Source organism: Meriones unguiculatus, chromosome 6, assembly GCF_030254825.1.
Source record: "Meriones unguiculatus strain TT.TT164.6M chromosome 6, Bangor_MerUng_6.1, whole genome shotgun sequence".
Taxonomy (NCBI): domain Eukaryota; kingdom Metazoa; phylum Chordata; class Mammalia; order Rodentia; family Muridae; genus Meriones; species Meriones unguiculatus.
In genome coordinates this window covers 66,666,003-66,686,879 of record NC_083354.1, presented here as the reverse complement: position 1 = coordinate 66,686,879, position 20,877 = coordinate 66,666,003, and the positions used below count along the sequence as shown (strand labels likewise).

The 20,877-nt window shown below is 39.7% G+C and overlaps 1 protein-coding gene across 2 annotated transcripts in view; it reads right to left on the bottom strand.

Moving 5' to 3' along the window:
* Positions 1 to 652: 652 nt before the first annotated feature.
* Dmgdh (dimethylglycine dehydrogenase) overlaps positions 653 to 20,877 on the bottom strand; it is an 88,786-nt gene continuing 68,561 nt past the window's right edge. The window contains exons 15-16 of one of the 2 annotated variants that reach the window (XM_060385573.1): positions 18,854 to 18,988; positions 653 to 2,715 (exon numbers count right to left, since the gene is read on the bottom strand). In XM_060385573.1, the coding sequence (XP_060241556.1) occupies positions 2,665 to 2,715; positions 18,854 to 18,988 (186 nt within the window). In that variant the 3' untranslated portion in view covers positions 653 to 2,664. Of the gene's footprint in view, positions 2,716 to 14,061; positions 14,649 to 18,853; positions 18,989 to 20,877 lie in introns of those variants that run through there. The other variant, XM_060385572.1, reaches the window with a different exon arrangement.

The window sequence follows — 20,877 nt, the reverse complement described above, 5'->3', positions numbered from 1 at the left end:
ATTTGCAAAATGCCATGAATGAATCTTCACCCTGCACTAAGGAATCACACACAGCTGCTCAGGCCCACTGCCTCGGTGCTGCCTTTGGCTTGTGTTGCAGACCAGCAAAATAAGTTCACAGTCAGAGCACCTGTGTTTCAATGTTTCTCCCCAACCGTTGTTTGTTTCAACACCTTTAGCACTGGCCACAAAGGCCAAGCAGCGATAACACCTTATGTCTGAAATTACAACCAACTGTTGGTGCATATGAAGAAAAGCTACACAGTTGCTGAGATAAGACTGAGAAGAGGGATTTCTTCAGCGAGATAACTGAACTGCGGGCCCATGTGTTAATTTGTGGTTGACATTACTCATCACTCTGTTCCTGGACGGCATCAGAAAGATATTCCTTTAGCATCATTTAGATACCATGTACTAAACTGTTTTCATGATACACTTAGTTATAGAAATTGATGTGGGAGGCATTTGCAACTAAGGAAAGGGTCTCATAGGGCTATTAAGTCCTAAAACAGATGTCCAAGGAATGTCCTGAGGTCCTTTGACCCTTCTTCCAGTTGTTAAGACTTACATACATACATTACACTCTCTGATACTATTGAAGCAGGAAGAACCTTTGAGCCTCCATACAGCATATTAAAAAGGTAATTCTTCATAGGCAGTGCCTTCAATTTATTGTTGCTTTTGTTCTGTGCCTTAGTATGTGTCTCTATGTGTGTGTGTGTCCATCAGGAGGGAAAAGGTGAAAGGAAAAGAAGAACAACAATTCCCTTTTAGCTCTTAAGATTCTCCAAACTTATGAAATTGTTAAGTTTGAATGAGAGCTGAACCTAAAGCTTCAAAATTAAACTTCCGTGACCCCTTCATCCTGCCCACTGCTTATCATCTCCAGTTTCAAAGCCAGCCAGAGCAGAGAGCAGAAAATAGTTCTATTTTGATAATGAAATCTTGCGTGGCAGTGTACCTAAGGCAATGGATTCTAACAAAGTAATTCTATTTCTTCTCTCCTTGTTGTCTGGCCATGACAACATTGTATTTCTCTGCCATGTAGTGTTTGGTTTCTACAATTCATGTAAAGGGTTTTTGCTGTTGTTGTTTTGAGACAGGGTTTTTTGAGACAGGGTTCTTTGTGTGGCTTTGGTTGTCCTGGACTCACTTTGTAGACCAGGCTGGCCTCGAAGAGATCTACCTGCCTCTGCCTACCAGAGTGCTGGGATTAGGTAAAAGTATATTTTATTCACCTGATTTAATCATCATCTTCAAGGTTTACTGCCTCTGTATGCTAACCCAAGCCTAGTCCTAAAAGTTTCTAGCCTCCATACAATCTAATCGGTTTAGAATGTTTTCAGCTTCTGAAATTTACCTCTGAATAACCTTTTTCTGAACTCTGGCTGGCTGATTCAACTTAGCTCTTCTAGCTTAGTCCTCTCCAAGCTGACTGATTCAATCTGGCTTCTCTCTTGGCCTCTGACTGCATTGCTCTGCTTGCCCTCAAACTAACTCTACTCTAGCAATCTGTTCTAATCTGCTGGCTCCTTTTTATTCTCTCGTTCATCTGTCTTTACCTGTTTCTAGCTTGTTCTCTCTGCAATTTGTCTCTGTAAATCTGTTCTGATAAAACTGCCTCTGAATTCTATGAACTGCCACAAACTCAATTCTACAACTGCCTTTTCAACTCACTGATTGAACCTAGAAGTTTTTTTTGTTTGTTTTTTGTTTTACTTTAGTTTTGTTTTTTACCTGAAACCAGCTCCATACCAGGCTGGCCTTAAACTCAGAGATATGCTTGCCTCTGTCTCCTGGGATTAAAGGTGTGTCTGCTTTCCAGGCAGATCACACAGACCTAGAAGGTCTTTAGATATGATCTCTTACCAGAGTAGCCATGTTCTGAATTACAATTCCTCTACATATGAACCTTTGCATACTTTTGTGTCCTTATTATGTGCATAAAAGGAAATATGTTGTTTTATAAAATGAAAACCCCAACTGTTCTGTTTTACCAATAAAGACTCATGAACCAGATGCTGGAGTAAAAACCTGCTAGCTCAGAGAGGCAGAAAAAGCACCCAGCTGACTTTCTCTCTCAGCTCAGGTCTGGATGGGAAAAACAAAAACAAAAAACAAACAAACAAACAAAAAACAACACAAAACAAAACAAAACAAAAAAACTAAAGGCTCAGTAGCTCAGCTAACAGGAGTAAAAGGCCAAAAAAAAACTCAAGGTCAAAGGCTTGCTAGCTCAAAGCCCCAAAAGCCAGAGAGCTGAGGAGCTAAAGCCAAAGCTTAAGATAAAAGCTCTTCTTCTCCACGATGTCTTCAATACCCCTCAACTCAAAGACTCTCCTACTCTTTAATCCCTGTCAGTTTTTTGCTCCTTGTCTTGGCTTAGGGTTAATTTACTTCAAATCTGTGTACAGAAAGTTCTTGGATGAAAGGTATGTGCCACAGCTGGGTGAACCATATCACTAGTTTACAATAGAAAGAAAATTCTTGGATTAAAGGTATGTGATAGGACTCAACCACACTAAAGAAACAGGGTCTATAGTTCACAAATTTGGGATTCACAGTGGGATCAAATATACTGCAACAGGGTGTGGTAGCGTTAGCCTGTAATCCCAGCACTCAGGGACGAAGAAGCAGGCGAATAGCTGTGAGCTTGAGGCCAGCTTAGTCTACAAAGCAGAGTCCAGGAGTCAAGGCCACACAGAGAAACTCTGTCTTGATAAAACAAACAAACAAACAATAAGTAAATATATACATAATAAATACACAAATAAATAAAAATTTGAAAAGTCAATATGAACACTCTTTTTTAGGGGTATGCTGCATTGTCTACATTTTATACCCACTTCTTAAAAATAAGCTACATAATAACATGGTTGGAAGCAACCATGTTGAAGTAAACAAACTAATGTAAACACATTTTAAAAAAGCATACGCTACAACAAAAAAATTCCACTACTAGAGAAGAAAGTGAAATATATGTGCTATTTTATGGAGTCTTAAAAACGAAATGTACATATTATGTTAAAATAAGTAGTACAAACAGTCACACAACATAACTATATCTTTCGACTCTTTAGAATTACTAATAAATACCATATTTCAGAGATAGTGTATACATTTGTATATACATATATATTCCTATTTGAACCTAAATAGTAGCATATTTTACTTTGTCATAAAGAAAAAAAATGCTTAAGTTATGATTTAAATATAAAAAGTTCCCCACAGGTTTGTGCTTTGAAAACTTTGTCCCCAGACAATGCCGCTGTTTGGGGACACTGTAGAGCCTTTCAGAGGTGTAGTCTAATTGGAGGAAGTGGGTTCCTGGATCAGGCATGAGCTTAAAGCTGAGTTTGAGCCCAGCCTTTCTTCAGGTCACAACCCCCAGAGGTGTAAGCAAACAGGCTGACCCTAGCCAATGTCACCACCATGCCTTCCCTCCCATGGTGAAACGTTTCCTCAAACTATCACTCCTGATCTACCCTGAAGTCGCTTCTCAGGCAGTCACAGCACTAAAAGTCTAACATGAGTAGACTTTTTAGTGTTAGCTCACCCACCCACTCACTCCTTCCAACTAGGCACACATGCTGCTCTTGACCACAAATCAACAGACACCTCACTGTCTCATTGGTAGCCGCTATCTTCTATAGTTTTCCTCTTCTTTGCTCTATATCACCAGAAGCTAACCCTTACACAAAATGCCAGGCCTCTTCACCTCCTTGAATCCAGCTGGACTGAGTCAATGAGGAACCCTGGTCAGGGTTTGGAGAGTGAGAGTAAAGATGTCTCTTTGGATACAGCTGTGGCAGTAGCTCTGTATCATTTCCATGGTTCCAACCGCTGCTAGTTTCTGGTCCCTATGATCTTAGGGACTTCTTGGTGGCTCCTTCAGAGCATCCTCACCAGTCATTTTGCCAGTTAGGTCAAGTATTTGAACTGTTTGGAAAGTTAAGCCCACAGAGAGGCCACACAGGGAGGTTGTGCTCACCCAGGTAATTCAAGTGGTCCTTAGTGAGGCTTCCTCAGGAGGCTGAGGAAGTTTTGTAGTTCAAGGCCAGCCTGGAGAACTTTGACTCTGTCTTAAAAGGGGGTCTAAGGAGATAGTTCAGTGGTAAAATGCTGTTTGCCTTGTTTGAGGATATAGATTCAATTTTAGACAATCAAATGATGAGATTCACTTTAAAAAGAATCTTGCCTCTTCTATATGAGTTATTTTTAGTGATAACATGAAATAAAAAATAGTGACCAGAAAAGAAAGATAAAAAACTGAAAATTTTTTTATTGATGGATATATAATAATATAATTATATAAGCAAAAAGCAAATGAGAAAAATAAAAATGAAATAAATATTAAATCAAAAAATATTTTGATTTAATATTTCTTTAAAATTTTTTTATTAATTACAGTTTATTCACTTTGTATCCCAACTGCAGCTCCCTCCCTTATCCCCTCCCAAAACCACCCTCCCTCCCTCTTCTCCACCCATGCCCCTCCCCCAGTCTACTGATAGGGGAGGTCCTCCTCTCCTTCCATCTGATCCTAGTCTGTCAGGTCTCATCAGGACTAGCTGCATTGTCTTCCTCTGTGACCTGGTAAGGCTGCACCCCCCTGAGGGGGAGGTAATCAAAGAGCAGGCCAATCAATTCAGGTAATAGACAGTCCTTGTTCCCATTACTTGTTCCATTACTTGGACACTGAGCTGCCATGGGCTACATCTGTGCAGGGGTTCTAGGTTCTCTCCATGAATGGTCCTTGCTTGGAGTATCAGTCTCAGAAAAGATCCCTGTGCTCAGATCTATCTTTCTTTCTTCCTTTTTTTCTTCCTTCCTTCCTTCCTTCCTTCCTTCCTTCCTTCCTTCCTTCCTTTCTCTCTCTCTCTCTCTCTCTCTCTCTCTCTCTCTCTCTCTCTCTCTTTTTCTTTCTTTCTTTCATGATTTCGGGTCCTAGGTAGCTCTTCAACTAAATAGCTTTAGGTCTCCACTAAATGACCTTTGCTCACTACTTGGTTTTGGCTTCAGTAAATAGCTTTGTCTCCACTAGATAGCTTTGGCTCACTATTTGACTTTGGCTTCAGTAGATAGCTTTGGCTCCCGGCATCTCCTCCCTTCTTAAACAAGAGGCTCCCTTCTTAAACAAGCCTTAAGAGGCTAGCGGGTAGATTTTAAACATGAGGTCTTTTGCAGATGGTGGGCATTAACCAGAGGGGGAAAGTAATGACCTGATCCTCCCAAGGCTTTTTGCAGCCTTTTTGGATGCCTTTTTGGGGAGGAGAGGAAGACCCCATCAACACCTGAGGGCATCCCCAGCAGGTTGTGGTTAGGAGCAATCAGACACCAACCTCTATGCAATCAGGTTTGCTTCTCAGGGGACTCAGAAGCTGGCAATTGGGCCCTCCCCTTGTAATGTCATCTTGCACCCCATTACAGGTACTTTTTTATGGCTAGAGCATATGTAGCTCTGTCTTTTCCTAGGTTAGAGACTGCAGGTCACATCCAGATATTTTCTTCTGCTGGAATTTTATTTTTACAAATTCAAAACTTGATACAAAAAAAAAAAACTTTTCCTTTTTTATAGGACATTTGAGGACTCATTCTAATTTGCCAGGACCCCTGTCTAAAAGAAAATGCATTGGCAGATAAAGCCACCAAAGTTTATTGTTTACAATTAAAGAGCCCAAGATGCCCATAACATGCATCATCTTAATAGTCAAACCTTGAGACTTAAATATGGGTTGACTAAGAAACAGGCATGTAGTATAGTCAAGGCTTGCAGTACTTGTCCTCAATTTCAACCTGTTTCTCATTTAGGAGTCAGATCTGGCAAATGTATATTAGTCACATTCCTTAATTTGGAAAATTAAAATATGTACATGTTTGCATTGATACCTATTCTGGATTCATTTTTGCCACTCCTCAACCAGGAGAAACTGCAAAAAATGTTATTGCTCATTGTCTACAGGCTTTTAAAGTTCTAAGAGTTCCTAAGCAATTTAAAACTGACAATGGAGCAGAATATACTAACAAATCTTTTAAAAGATTTGTCAACAGTTTCAAGTTTCTCACATAACTGGAATACCTTGCTATCTTCAAGGACAAGGCATACTAAAGCATGCCCACTAAACAATTAAGATTTACTTGCAAAAAAACAAAGAAGGGGGAGCCACTCCCCTGGACACCTAAATTTTCTAAAAAATTTGGATAAATATGGTAAATCTGCAGCAGATAGATTTTGGCGTACAAAAGCCAAAAAACTTTTGCTAATGTAAAATGGAGAAATCCTTTAACAAATCAATGGCGTAGACCCAACCCTGTACTCATATGGGGACGAGGAGTTGTCTGTGTTTCTTTCACAGGAAAAGGATGCAGCTTGATGGCTACTGGAACCCCTGGTGCAACAAGTGGATGAGGGAGAAGGCAGGAAAGGGGGGAAGGTTAATTTACTGCTGCAGGAGATAGGAAGAGTGCTTTCCTGGGTTAAATATTGCACCTGCAAGATGCCGTAAGGATGTTTTCTTAAGTTATCTCACAGATGCTCTAAAACTAACAGAGGGATGTTATCACAATCTAAAACTAACAGAGGGATGTTAACCCATGATTTCGGGTCCTAGGTAACTCTTCAACTAAATAGCTTTAGGTCTCCACTAAATGACCTTTGCTCACTACTTGGCTCTGGCTTCACTAAATAGCTTTGTCTCCACTAGATAGCTTTGGCTCACTGTTTGACTTCAGTAGATAGCTTTGGCTCCTGGCACTTTCTTTCTTTCTTTCTTTCTTTCTTTCTTTCTTTCTTTCTTTCTTTCTTTCTTTCTTTCTTTCTTCCTTCCTTCCTTCCTTCCTTCCTTCCTTCCTTCCTTCCTTCCTTCTTCTTTTTTTTTGGCTCTCCTTGTGGAGCTCCTGTCCCCTCCAGGTCTTTTTATTTCCCCCTTCTTTCATAAGATTCCCTGCACTCTGCTCAAAGTTTGGCTATGAGTCTCAGCATCTACTTCGATATCCTTCAGGGTCGAGTCTTTCAGAGGCCCTCTGTGGTAGGCTCCTATCCTGTTCCCTGTTTTCTCCCTTCCGATGTCCACCCCATTTCACTTTCTGAATAAGGATTGATCCTCTTACCAGGGTCCTCCTTCTTGATTAGCTTCTTTAGATATACATATTTTAATATGATTATCCTATATTATACGTCTAATAACCACTTATATACCATGTGAGTATATACCATGTGTGTCTTTCTGATTTTGGGATACCTCATTCAGGATGATCTTTTCTAGTTCCCACCATTTGCATGCAATTTTCATGATTTCCTTGTTTTTAATTGCTGAGCAGCATTCCATTGTGTGTATATACCACAATTTCTATATCCACTCCTCACTGAGGGACATCTGGGTTGTTTCCGGCTTCTAGCTATTACAAATAAAGCTGCTATGAACATGGTTGAGCAAATGTTCTTGTATACTTGAGCATCTTTTGGATATATGCCTAGGAGTGGTATAGCTGGATCTTGAGGAAGCACTATTCCTAATTGTCTGAGAAAGTGCCAGATTGATTTCTAAAGTGGTTGTACAAGTTTACATTCCCACCAGCAATGGAGGAGGGTTCCCCTTTCTCCACATCCTCTCCAGCAAGTGTTATCACTTGAGTTTTTAATCTTATCCATTCTGATAGGGTATAAGGTGAAATCTCAGGGTCATTTTGATTTGTATTTCTCTGATAGCTAAGGATATTGAGCGTTTCTTTAAGTGTTTCTCTGCCATTTGATGTACCTCTATTGAGAATTCTCTGTTTAGCTGTGTACCTCGTTTTTTAATTGGATTACTTGTTTTATTGTTGTTTAACTTCTTGAGTTCCTTATATATACTGGATATTAGCCCTCTGTCAGATATAGGATTGGTAAGATCCTTTCCCAATCTGTAGGCATTCGTTTTGTTCTGATGATCGTGCTCTTTGCTTTACAGAAGCTTTTCAGTTTCATGAGGGCCCATTTATTGATTATTGATCTTATAGCCTGTGCTGTTGGTATTCTGTTCAGGAAGTTGTCTCCTGTGCTAATGAGTTCTAGGCTCTTCCCCACTTTTTCTTCTAACAGGTTTATTGTGTCTGGTTTTATGTTAAGGTCTTTGATCCACTTGGGCTTCAGTTTTGTGCAGGGTGATAAGTATGGATCTATTTGCATTTTCTACATGTGAATATCCAGTTAGACCAGCACCATTTGTTGAAAATGCTATCTTTTTTCCATTGTATGGTATGGCATCTTTGTTAAAAATCAGGTGTCCATAAGTGTGTGGTTTTATTTCTGGGTCTTCTGTTTGATTTCACTGATCCACCAGCCAGTTTCTATGCCAGTACTATGCAGTTTTTACTACTGTTGCTCTATAGTACAGCTTGACATCAGGGATGGAGATAACTCCAGAAGATCTTTTATTGTAGAGGATTGTTTTAGTTATCCTGGGTTTCATGTTATTCCATATGAAGTTTAGAATTTTTCTTTCAAGTTCTGTAAAGAATTGTGTTGGTAATTTGATGGGAGTTGCATTCAATCTGTAGGTTGTTTTTCATAAGATGGCCATTTTTACTATGTTAATCTTACCAAGCCACCATATGAACAAATTGAAAGAATAAAATCAGATGATAATCTCATTAGATGCTGAAAAAGCATTTGACAAAATCCAACATCCATTTATGTTTAAAGTCTTGGAGAGATCAGGGATATAAGACAGATCAAGCTATAAGGAGATCAAGAGGATACAAATTGGAAAGGAAGAAGTCAAAGTATCACTATTTGCAGATGATATTATAGTATACATGAGTGACCCCAAAAATTCTACCAGGGAACTCCTATGGCTGATAAGCACCTTCAGCAAAGTGGCTGGATACAAAATTAACTAAAAAAAAAAAAAAAAAAAAATCAGTAGCCCTCCTGTATACAAAAGACAAAAGGGCTGAGAAACAAATTAGGGAAACAACACCCTTCACAATAGCCACAAAGGACATAAAGTACCTTGGTGTGACTCTAACTAAGCAAGTCAAAGACCTGTTTGAAACAAACAAACAAACAAACAAACAAACTTCAAGTCTCTGAAAAAAAGAAATTAGAGAAGATATCAGAATATGGAAAGATCTCCCATGGGTGGTTCAATATACAGAAATCCATCAATGTAATCTATCATTGCCCCGACCAGTGGGGCTTCAACGCGGTTCCTAAGGGAGGATAGTGGAAGGAATGGGGGGAAGGGGCAAGAAGCTCAAGGAAGGAAGCCAAGTCTGTTTGTCTGATCAAAGCTTCATTTATTAGAAAATTTTACCCAACTTATATAGGGAGAAGGCAGGAAAAGGGGGAAGGTAATTAGCTGCTGCAGGAGACAGGAAGAGTGCTTTCATGTGTTAAATAGGGTGCCTGCAAGACACCATAGGGATGTTTTCTCACAGATGCTCTAACAAACGGATGTCCTCACAGTCTATCACCCATGACTTAGGGTCCTAGATAACTTTCACTAAATAGCTTTAGGTCTCCACTAAATGACCTTTGCTCACTATTTGGCTTTGGCCTAGTAAACACCTTTTGTCTCCACTAGATAGCTTTGACTCACTAATTGACTTAGGCTTCAGTAGATAGCTTTGGCTCCCAGCATACCATATAAGCAAACTGAAAAAAAGAGGTAATATTTCTAAAATATATTAGGTAATAAATATCATTTTGAAAAAGGACAGTATTAATATGTACACATTCTATTGCAATAAACTGGCCTGCTATGTGTGTAATTTACTTTTAAACTTTCATGTGAGTGTTTGCCTGCATATATGTATGTATACCACATGGGTGCAGTGTCCACAGAGCCCAGAAGATGGCATAAGATTCCCTGGAGCTGGAGTTACAGATGGTTGTAAGCTGCCCTATGGGTGATGGGAATGGAACCTTGGTCCTCTGCAAAAGCTTTCAATCACTGAACATACTCTCAGCCCCTCAGCCTTTCTGTACTTAAACCTCAAGCATTACAACTGTGTCAATGACATCATCAAAACCAGTCTCCTTCAAGCATCAGGGTTTAAGAGTCATGGCAGCTGTATTTGTCCATTTACTAAAAAAACATATTTTTTGAGCTTTTGATTTCATAGTTTCTTTTACATGAGCAACAGACACATGGGTGATTAGAAAAAATAATAATGTTTGGTGAATCTGCTTTCATAACCAGACTATAATAGTCTGTGTCTCTTTGAGAACAATTCTGGATTATTTTAAATATCTCTGTACTTGAAAATATCCCAGTTCAAAACTACTAAAGAAGCTAAAACTAGCCTAAAGAAGTTAAACAACAAGAAGGACCCTAGGGAGGATGGTTAAATCTCATTCAGAATGGCAAACAGGATAAATACTAGAAGCAGTGGAAGAGAGGAAACAGGATGGGAGCCTACTGTAGAGGATCCTCTGAAACGTTCCACCTAACAGGGGATCGAAGTAGAACAGATGCTAAGATTCACAGCCAAACTTTGGGCAGAGCACAGCGAGTCTTATGAAAGAATGGGGTTGAGGGATAAAAGGACACAGAAGGGACAGTAGCCCCACAAGAGACCAACAAAGCTAAAAAATCTGAACCCTGGTGAGACTGCAGGTCCTGCAGAGACTGATGCACCAACCAAGGACCATACATAAAGAAGACCTATATCCTCTACTCAGCTATAGCTGACTGGCAGCTCAGTCCCAGGTGGGACCCTGAGTAAGGGGAGCAGGGGCTGCCTCTATCATGAACTCAGTTGCCTGCTCTTTGATCACTTGCAACTGGCAATACAGCCTTACCAGGCTACAGAGGAAGAGGCTCCAGGCAGTCTTGATGAGACTTGATAAGCTACAGGCAGATGGCAGGGGAAGAGAACTCCCCCTTTCAGTGGATTAGGGGAAAAGGATGGTGGTAAGAGGGAGGGAGGGTGGGACTGGAAGGAATTGAGGGAGGGGACTTCAGTCGGGATATATAATACATAAATTGTAAAAACAAAAACAAAAACAAAAACTAAAAATACAAAAAAAATTCCAGTTCATCAGAAAATTCATCATTTGTTTTTTTTTGTTTGTTTATGTTTTTATTGTTTTTTTTTCTTTTTGCTCTGCATACAATTAAGAATTTGGAAAGAAGAAATCTGGGACTCAGTAATCCAGAGTACTTGCTGCTCTTTCAGAGGATTGCAGTTCAGTTCCCAGCACCCATGTTTGGGTAGCTTACAACTGCCTGTAACTCCCCACCCTCCTGCTCTGCCCTGAGTACAGCCATCATAAGTTCTTTAGAATAGTTCTCCTGTACAATTCTTTTACAAATCTCTGCAGTACTTTCAAAAATTTTTATTACATTTATTTATTTGTTTGTTCATATATTGAGAGGGTGGGTCTTGTTGTGCCATGGTGAGTGCATAGTGGTCGGGGGATGACACGTGGGAGTTGGTTGTCTCCTTAGACTGTGTGGGTCCCAGGGAATGACTGAGGTTGTCAGGCAAGCATTTCTGTCTGCTGAACCATCTTGCCAGCCCACTCTGGTATTTTCAAGAATGCTGACTGCTTGCTGTTCAGAGCTCACAGCAATCCTAGGCCCTGTTCTCTGGGATTTCTCAGCATATGATTTACTTTCTGGAAGTGGTTATGCTTGGGATCTCCCTTCTATCCCTTACCCCTACCCCTAAAGCTGAGGATCAAACCTAAGGGTCTCATAAGTGGTTGGAAAGTAGTCTACCATTATGCTATAGCCCTGACCCATTTTACTTTTCATTTTGAGACAAGATCTCACTAAGTTGCCCAGGCTGGCCTTGAACTTAGAAGTCTCCTGCCTCAGAATTCCATGTAATTGAGAGTATAGGTCTGAGCTAGGATGCCTGACTTCACTTGGGCTATTTTGGGTCACAGTATTCATCCAAGAGCTGGCTGACAAGACATCAAGGAGCTGAGTGCGCGGTAACCTGGTTTTCCTTCTCTTTTCTCTTGGTGCTCCCTTCTCAGGAACTCTTATCCCCTGTAGGCTTCATAGCCTCCTTTTCTGCACTATCTTTTCAACTACAACTCTCCCTGCTAACCAGCTTGTTCTCTGTGAGCTGCAGCTCATAATCCCATGGGGAGACATCTGCTTGGCTCACCTTTGTAAACTGGGCAGTATATAATTGATTAGCAATGGATTGCCTAGACACTGTCAGAACACTGGCTGGTGGAGATAGGAGCTCAGGGGTGTGACCTAACTTCTAGTAGCACAACATAAACAAAAAAAGGGAACCCAGGCAACTTCCTAGGGAAGTCAAGATGGAGGCTTATGCTGTTGGGAGTAAGCAAAAGAAACTTGTCCTAAGTACTGCCATTTTGTTTTCAGACTCCATTTAATCATAGGGGAAAACTAAGTTAAAGGTCCCAGGCCCTAGGGAGCTGGGGACTTCCCAATAGCTGAACTGCTTTTGTTATTTGTCTTCTGTTTCAGGACATAACATAATACCTATTCCTAATCACAGCTCCCATTATTCATTCTTTGTTCCTTAAAACATAATGATTGTTCCTAACTACAAAAAAAAAAAAAAAAAAACAAATGGATTTGATTGGCTGGACTGTAAAACCTACATTCTGTATCAGTTGACATAGACCAACCACATAAGAAAAGCTCTTATCTGTAAATCCCAAATGATAGAAAAATGTAACTATAATTTGGCACAGATGTTTGTGGTATTCAGGCTTATTCTATAATAATCTGGCTCAGGGTCAAAGTTCAGCTCTCAAGTCTGTTGTGCAGCCCTGATCAATTGGTAGTGGCTTGATTACAATAAACTTTTGTCATCTTCATTGACCTGGTGTTTAAGTTGTGTTGGATCTAAGTGGCCCCACAATAATACTGTAGCGAATACTTCTTTTCAAGTCTCGTGTCCTGTGCATTTCACTGTTGTACAGTGTTTTTGCTTGGTTTGTTTGGTTTCTGTTGTTGTTTAGTTTAGGGATTTTTTTTAAAACAAGGTCTTGTTCTGTAGCCCAAGAGAGTCTAGAACTTGAAGTAATCCTCTTCTTCTGCCTTACAAGGGCTGTGAGGACAGGAATGAGCCACTGTGCCTAGATATCAATATTGTGCTTTCAACATTGCTTCTTACTATTGTAGCTTCAGTACAAGAGGACTATGAGCCCATTGGTAAGAGAGGAGAGGATGGGAAGCTATCCTTCCAAATCACACACAGGGGCTTCTATCAGCCTAAACTGGGAACTGGGCTCAAGCTTGATAATATTCCTGATAATTAGGAAGCATTTGTAACCAAGGGTTTCCTCTTCATGTAAGAGGACATACCGAAAGGAACTGATGATGGGAGAGAATCTTAATATATGATTAGTTTGATAAAATATTTAACACGTAAATTAGGTGTCATTTCAAAACTTACAAGGTAAGAAATAATTTTAGAGTCTATTTTCATTACAGCATCTTAAAAAGCTTTAAGTCCAACTTTCTTTAATACCTATGAAAAGTCCAAAGCCATGGATCAAATGCATAGATGCATAAACTGCCCTTAAGACCCTTTTGATTTATTCAGTCAACTAAATTCTAATGATTTTATGAAGTATATCAAAGGATTATTTCTCAACTTTTTTTTTTCCTTCTCATCCATAGCGCTGAGGGTAATCCTGTCAGCTCTTAAGCCTTTGTTTGACCTGTATTGTTAAATGTTTTGTGAAAAGCTGTTCAGAAGGGCACTGTGTGATGTCAGCTTGCATTAATTCTTTCTCAGAGAGAGGCACTCAGTATCCAAACATTGTTTGTGCTGGCATAATCTATTTAGTCTTCAGCTTCATTTCAGAAGATTTACAAGTACTGCTTCCTTAGGAAGTCTCTTCCTTCTGAAAGCTCTCGACAAGAGGAAGCTTGGGAAAGGGTAATTGCAATGTCCCTAAAAGCCACTTTCCAAGGTGCCATTAAGAAACTGGTAAACATTTGAAAAAACTGCATGACAACATACACAATAAACTGATAACAGATGCTGCTATTTCAACCGTGTAGACAAACTGTGAAAAGTTAAAACTCTAACTTATCCACCTCAGGAAGAATTTCTCAATAAAGCAAATCCATATCATTGTATCTTTTTATGTAAAAGATAATTTATTCACTTGTTTTCAGCTATCAGCCCACATACTGTGTTCCTAAAATCACAGTCCTTTGATTCCATTAGAATCATGATTTTATATTGGCAAACACCTAATGTTTCCTTGATTGGGTTTCATAAACATCAGCTTGGGCTAATAAAAAGTGTTCATTTTAAAATCTTCATTTGAAAGAACAGCATAATTCTTCAAACCATCGTGTTTAGGAAACAATTAAGAGGTTTTTACTAAAATAATGAACTAGATCTTGATGATTTTGAAATGATGTCTTGGCCACCTCTCTCCTGGTAGGAGTGAGACTTGAGGGCAGTCCTATCAGCTACAGCGTGGCTGTCTGGTCCTTTTCAAGTTTTGTCTTTCTACCATCTCTCTGAAGCCTGGTTCTAGCAGGTTCTGTGAGTACCAGGGGTTCTTGTATGATGGTTGCTGGGTAATTTTTACCCAGTAGTTCAACCTCCACTTGCTGCCCCACTTCACTGAGCTCTACTGGGACATAAGCAAAAGCCAGGCTCTTCTGGATGCCGTAGCTATAGCTTCCGGATGTTGTGTTGCCAACCACCTGAAAAAAGAAGAACTGTCCTCAGCACATCAGGAGAGTGGTCACAGCTTTGTGCTCCTCACGTCCAGATGATTCCTGAGCTACAGAGTTGGTTCACAGTGGGGGCTATAAGCATGTATTCAATGTACAGAGTGGTGGGTTTCATTCCAAGACAGTCACACCCCCTTCTCCCCTTTCCTGCCAGTCCCTTTCTTCTTGAATTGTCCCCTTTCTACATTTGTGTCTTATCTACAGATGATTTAAAATCTATATTCCACAGATGAAAGACACATATCACATTGTCTTTCTGAGTCTGATTTCTGTCACTTAACATAGTGCCTTCCAGTTCTATACATTCTTCTTGTGGCTGAATAAAACCTCCATGGGATATTTGTACTATGTTTTCCTTGTCTGTCTTTTGATGGATGTCTAAGCTGATCCATGTATTTGCTGTTGTGAATAGTATTGATTGTGGGTGTGCTATCTCCATGGTTGCTGGTTCAGATTACTTTGTATGTTCTCAGGAGTGGTGTGGCTATATTTTCTGATTTTAATTTTTAAGGAACTTCCACACTGATGAACATACTGGCTGGAATATTTAAACTTCCCACCAACAGTGTATGAGGGTGCCTTTAACGCTCACATTGTCACCAGTGTTATTACTGTTTAGAGAAGTACTGTCTAAGGAAGAGCATTTTCAGCCTTGTCAATTATAAGGCACCCAGCGTAGGTGTTGTGTGTTAATAGTTATCTCCACCCTGTTTCCTCGACTCTGCAGAAATCACCAGGAGTCCTGGTATCTACCTTCAAGAGCTTCCAGCTTAGTTAGGGAAGTTAACAGAGCTACAAGAAAATAGAACCAAACAGCCATGGCAGAAAACTTTATAATTTGAAAAATGGGTGGGATTAGTTTGGCAGAAATAGAAGATGAAAGCTTCTAGAAGGAGAGAGGCTTGACCAGCACATGACAACTAAATCAATAAAAAATGTGTTAGATGAAATTGAGCTTTATCTCAGTTAGCAATGGGGCAAAGAAATGAACGATCAAAATCAAGCTTCAAGGTAACTAGGGTGTGAACAATACCAAACAAGAACTCAAAAGCCAAGAGGTAAAAACAGGGGCCTTATGCAACAACAACAACAAACATCAAACCTAGGCAGTATGCCTGATTAGAAGATAAGAGAGCTAGTGCACGCCAGACCTAAAGGAAGGGTGACATTGAAATAGAAACACAATGCCAGGCTGGAGACATGGCTCAGCAGTTTAAGAGCATTTGCTTTTCAGTTCTGGCACCCGTGTCCTGTAACTCACAACTACCCATAACTCCAGTTCCTAGAACTGGTCCCCATTTCGGGTCCTTAGGCACTGTGTAAACATTACACACACACATGTGCAAGCAAACAGGCATGCACTTAAAATAAAACTCTCTTTTTGAAGAAATCAGAATTCAAAACAAACTGTTAAGTCAAAACACTGCTTGGGAAAAAGAATAGAAGAAGACAACACATGGAAAACATGATATATAAAGAAGTACACTCGTGTGCACACACACACACAGTCTCATAAATCCTGCTGTTCCTTCTGGATCCATGTTGAGCACTGTGGACTGTGCATGGCTGTGTCAACGCTCACAGCATGAGTCCACCTGGTCACTCAGACATAACTCAGTTTAGCTCACATTCCTTCTAGTCTTTTAGATGTTAACACACTTATGAACTTAATGCTGATCTCTGAGGTCTAGATTTTCGATTATCAGTTTTAAACCCCAAATGAGAAGCTCTCCATGAGAGTCTAAACTTAAAATGAGGACTGGATAGTTAAAGACTTGAATATTTTCACCTCACATGTGGTAAACAGCTAAAACATAGCACATGCTCTGAAGTTGCTTTTTCTCCTTTGGGTCAGACAAGGATTTGGGTCCAAGAGGATGGGGGTTTAAAGGCTGTCTTGGTGACTTTGGTCTAATTTCAGAGTCTGTAAAATGGAGATTTGTGTGGGGGATGAGAGAATTGCCCCAGCAACCTGAGAATCAGGAAGACCCCTCAGGAGCTCTGGTGGGGCCCTCTGACCACAAGCCGTCATCATTTCAAAGAGTCCTCAGCCATCTTGTCCATCTTAACATCCCCACAGTAACTGCCTTGCAGCCATTTCTGAGTTAGTCACCTAACTAATTTTTAAATATGCTTTGTTTTGTGCTGTCATTGACTTCATTTCTATTTCCTGATCCAGGGGTTAGTAGCCAAGGATAATTTCAAAATCTTTTATCTTACTTATAAAATCTACAGAAAGAGTTTTTTCTTCTTGCATAAACTCTAAATTGTTCTATCTCAACTCCTCTGGGCTCAATTAGATCCATCCTTTCTTGTCACTCAGGGCATGTGGGGACACTTGTCCTACCCTCTACCTAGTAGATCCTCATGGATTGTTTACTGGAACATTGACCTTGTTTTTTTGTTTGTTTCTTTTTGTTTTTACCAATGTCCACAATTCTCATTCTTTTTAGCTGACAACATCACAGAGTAAACAGAGAGGCACAGAGTAAACTACTAAAAGGAATACGTTGAATAAGTACATAAACTTATTCTTTATCTCCAAAATTGGGAATGTTTGCAGGAATAGAATAGCAAATAACAAAAGCAAGGAAAATTATAGCAAAGTCAGGAAATGAAAGCAATATATAGATACATATCATTGAAAAATACAAAGAATATATGACTGAGAGGAATAGCTTTTGATATTTTGTTGTGCATGTCTTTAATCCCAGCACTCAAGGGTAGAGACAGGTGTGGCCAGTCTGGTCTACACAGCAAATTACAGTATAGTCAGGGCTATATAAAGTCTGTCTGTCCATCTGTCTGTCTGTCTGTCTGTCTCTCTCTCTCTCTCTTTCTCACATACACACACAAACACAAACACACATATCACCACCATCAACAACAACAGCCAAAAATAAATGCTCTTAACACAAAGAAATGATAAAGTCTGTGATAGTGAAGATGTCAATTACCATGATCCTATCACCACACACTATATCACACTGTTCGAAAATATGCATAATTAGTATGGCAATTCAAGCATTTAAAACATTTTAAAAGAATGGTTTTTGAAAATGAGGATTAAAAAAAGAGGGCCTTTAGCATGACTAAAATGTTGACTATACTAAGCATCAAGAGTGTGTTGGGGTTTCAAGAGGAAGGATCCTGTAATTGGGCTAGAACTCTATTAGCAGGTGGCATGTGGTAAGAAAGATGAAAGATAACCTCTGAGCCCCAAAGCCTCATCTTTACAACAGAAATGTTCACACATATTTAATACAGATGTTGTAAAACTAAATGAGGAAATGTGAAAACAAAACAAAACAAAACATGGTATGTGGGGGCAAGTCAGCCACATTAGTTCTATGTCACAAGGCTTGTGTCTTGTTTCTCTCTGTTCAGTGAGGTTATGATTTGATGCCACAAGTTCCCTGCCTCCAGCTGCTACCACAGAAGGGATGGAGAAAATGAAGACAGATATCAGAGAGGATCGCTGAGCTTTGTGCATTAACAGTTGACCCTGCTCCAAACAGAATAAACAGCTCTTAGAAAGAGCCTTGAGAGGCGAGTGCTTGCTCCCATTCCCCATCATCTCACTGAGCATCCCACACCAGCCAAATCACATCCAAATGCTGAGCCACGATGGCCTTTACAAATAGCAACAGTGAAGGGAATGGAGTCCTGTGTGTGGCCTGTCCCAGTAACCCTAGTTGTACTGAACTTTGAGAATGGCACAGACAATTTGAAGTTAGAAGGTGATAATTGTATTCTTCCTGAAGAACCAAATGGCAGATACTTCTCAAATCACTCTCTAAGCTTCAGGTCTCAGTGTCATGATGTGTTCATTTGGATTTGTGCGTATTATGCTAAGTGTATCTTTTAAAGAGAGATTCCTGAGAAATTAAATCAGACTAATCCTTACAAAATCAATCTTTTGCATTCATGGATATAAAAATATATTGTTTCCCAATATTTAAAAAAATATTTGGCTATATATATTTAATGCAGATGGATTCTTCTGCTTGCAAAAAAAATGAGCAGCATTTCAGTTTCTGTCAGTTAATTACATTGTTTCTTTGTCAGCTCAGAAATCAAAAGTGTATAATAATAAGTAAATAAATTAGAAAAAAAACATGTGGTGGTGCTTGGAAAAGTCTGGTTGTGGGTAATGCAATGGCCATTGTACTCACCTTGCCCTTGTACCAAATGCTTTCATTTCCCTCCGGATCCACATCCTCTGTTTCCAAGGTGAGGCAAACCAGTTTCCGTGTCAGCCCCTTGGCTTTAATCTGCTTCAGTGCCTGCTTTCCTATGAAGTCAGCTGGCTGTAGGAATCCAAGATAATGATGATGAATGAGGGCTCAGACACTGTGACAAGGTTAGAGATGCGAGCATTTAAATTTATCTTTGCTATTTTCTCACCAATTACACATTAAATAAAAATACAGATTGGATCAAATATCTAGACAAATATTTCTTAGTATCTAACTGACAGTACCAGCCACCCATTCCTTGTGAATACATTAGACTTAATGTAATAACTTGGGCTGACAATTTTACCAGAACCTCAGCAGAAAAGCATAAGGTACTGTACTGCAATGGTGGGTTATGAAAATGACCACCCCCCCATATAAAATGAGTCTAGACAGCTACCTAAACAAAGTATGTTTCAATTTCTACCCATTGAAAACATTTTATAAGAAACATTTTTTTAAACATGAAATGCCAAAAGAACACCCCAAAATGTTACAATTCCCCTCTCCTTCAGAGTAATGTTCTCTAGGGTGTATTAACCTATTGAGCTACCTTTATTAGTTCATTCAGGAGACATTTGAGCTAGTCGGACAGAGGCAGGCATCTCAAAGACTTTGCTCTTGCTCTTTACTCTTTTTTTCCTTCTTCCAGGAAACACATGAGAGATGACACTCTTATTCCAGCTTGAAGATTTCCCCCTTATTAGCTAGTCATACATCCCACAGCTGAGCAGGATGCATAGGTGAGCAATAACTGATCAGTGGGAACATGAGATAATAAGGAGAGGAAGATACAGTTCCTCCCAGCCACAATGCCAGGGGACCTTGAAGTGAGACAAGCATAAGTCAGAGGCTAAGAGCAAGGACAGTGCCCAGGAGATGGGAGCACCCTCCAGGTGAGAGTACATGCCTACACAAGCATATCTCTCGGAGTAAAGAGGGAATTAGATGTGCAAAGCTTACCTCTGCTGAAAAACATTAGAGATGCAAAAACAAAACAAAAACAAAAATAAAAAAACACAAAACAAACAAACAAACAAAACCCAAGAAAACAAAAAAACCAAAAGTCTCGAAAACAATTATCATATACAGATTAACTATAACCAAAAACAAAACAAAAAATCCCATGATCCGAAGAAGCAACCTCAAACTTCAGTTTCTTAACTACCCAAAAAGAAAAGAGTAGTTTGTGCCAAAGATGTCCTCCATGGCCAGAATTTTAGATTTATATACTGATTTCTCAACATGAAACATTTAGGATTGTATGAAAAGAAAACAACCAAACAAAAAAACCCATGACCTCTGATATCAAACAGGAGAGACCCGTGGACATGGTTTCCTGGACACTCTGGACTTCTTTCCTTCCTTTGTTATTCTCCCACCTCAGCTCCACCTCCCACTGCTTCCTCGACATGGCTGCTTAAAAACACATGGCAGTCTCTCCTCCTCTTCTCCAGGCCCCTCCTTTGGGGAGCTGCTAAGATTTACAATTTGCTACCCTTCCATTTTTCTTTTAAACTCTAATAAAACAGTCCCTGAGATTGCTTCTGAGTGTGTTTTTAAATTCTTTCATTAACAAGAATAAGAATCCTGAAAGGGGCCCCAATTTCCCTGGTAATAGATGGCACTCATGGTAGGATTCCCCAAAATTTCCAGTAACAAAATGACAGTAGTAACTCAGTAAAGTCACAGTTTTTGTTAGGCACTGGCTATGTGTCCAGCTTGTGTTCATAAGCAAAGTCATCATAGTACCAGGTATATGTGCCAGTTTACAGGAGAATAACATGAGGCTCAGTTACAAAGCAACAGAAACCACCATCTGTAGATCTTGTCCATATTTAAAAAACATCTGGATCTGGATCCTGGAAGGCATGGCTGATAGAAATACTCAAGATGCTGAGTTGTAGATAGTGATCTGTGCCTGTAATCCTAGCACTTGTGAGGTAAAGTCCAGAGAAAAG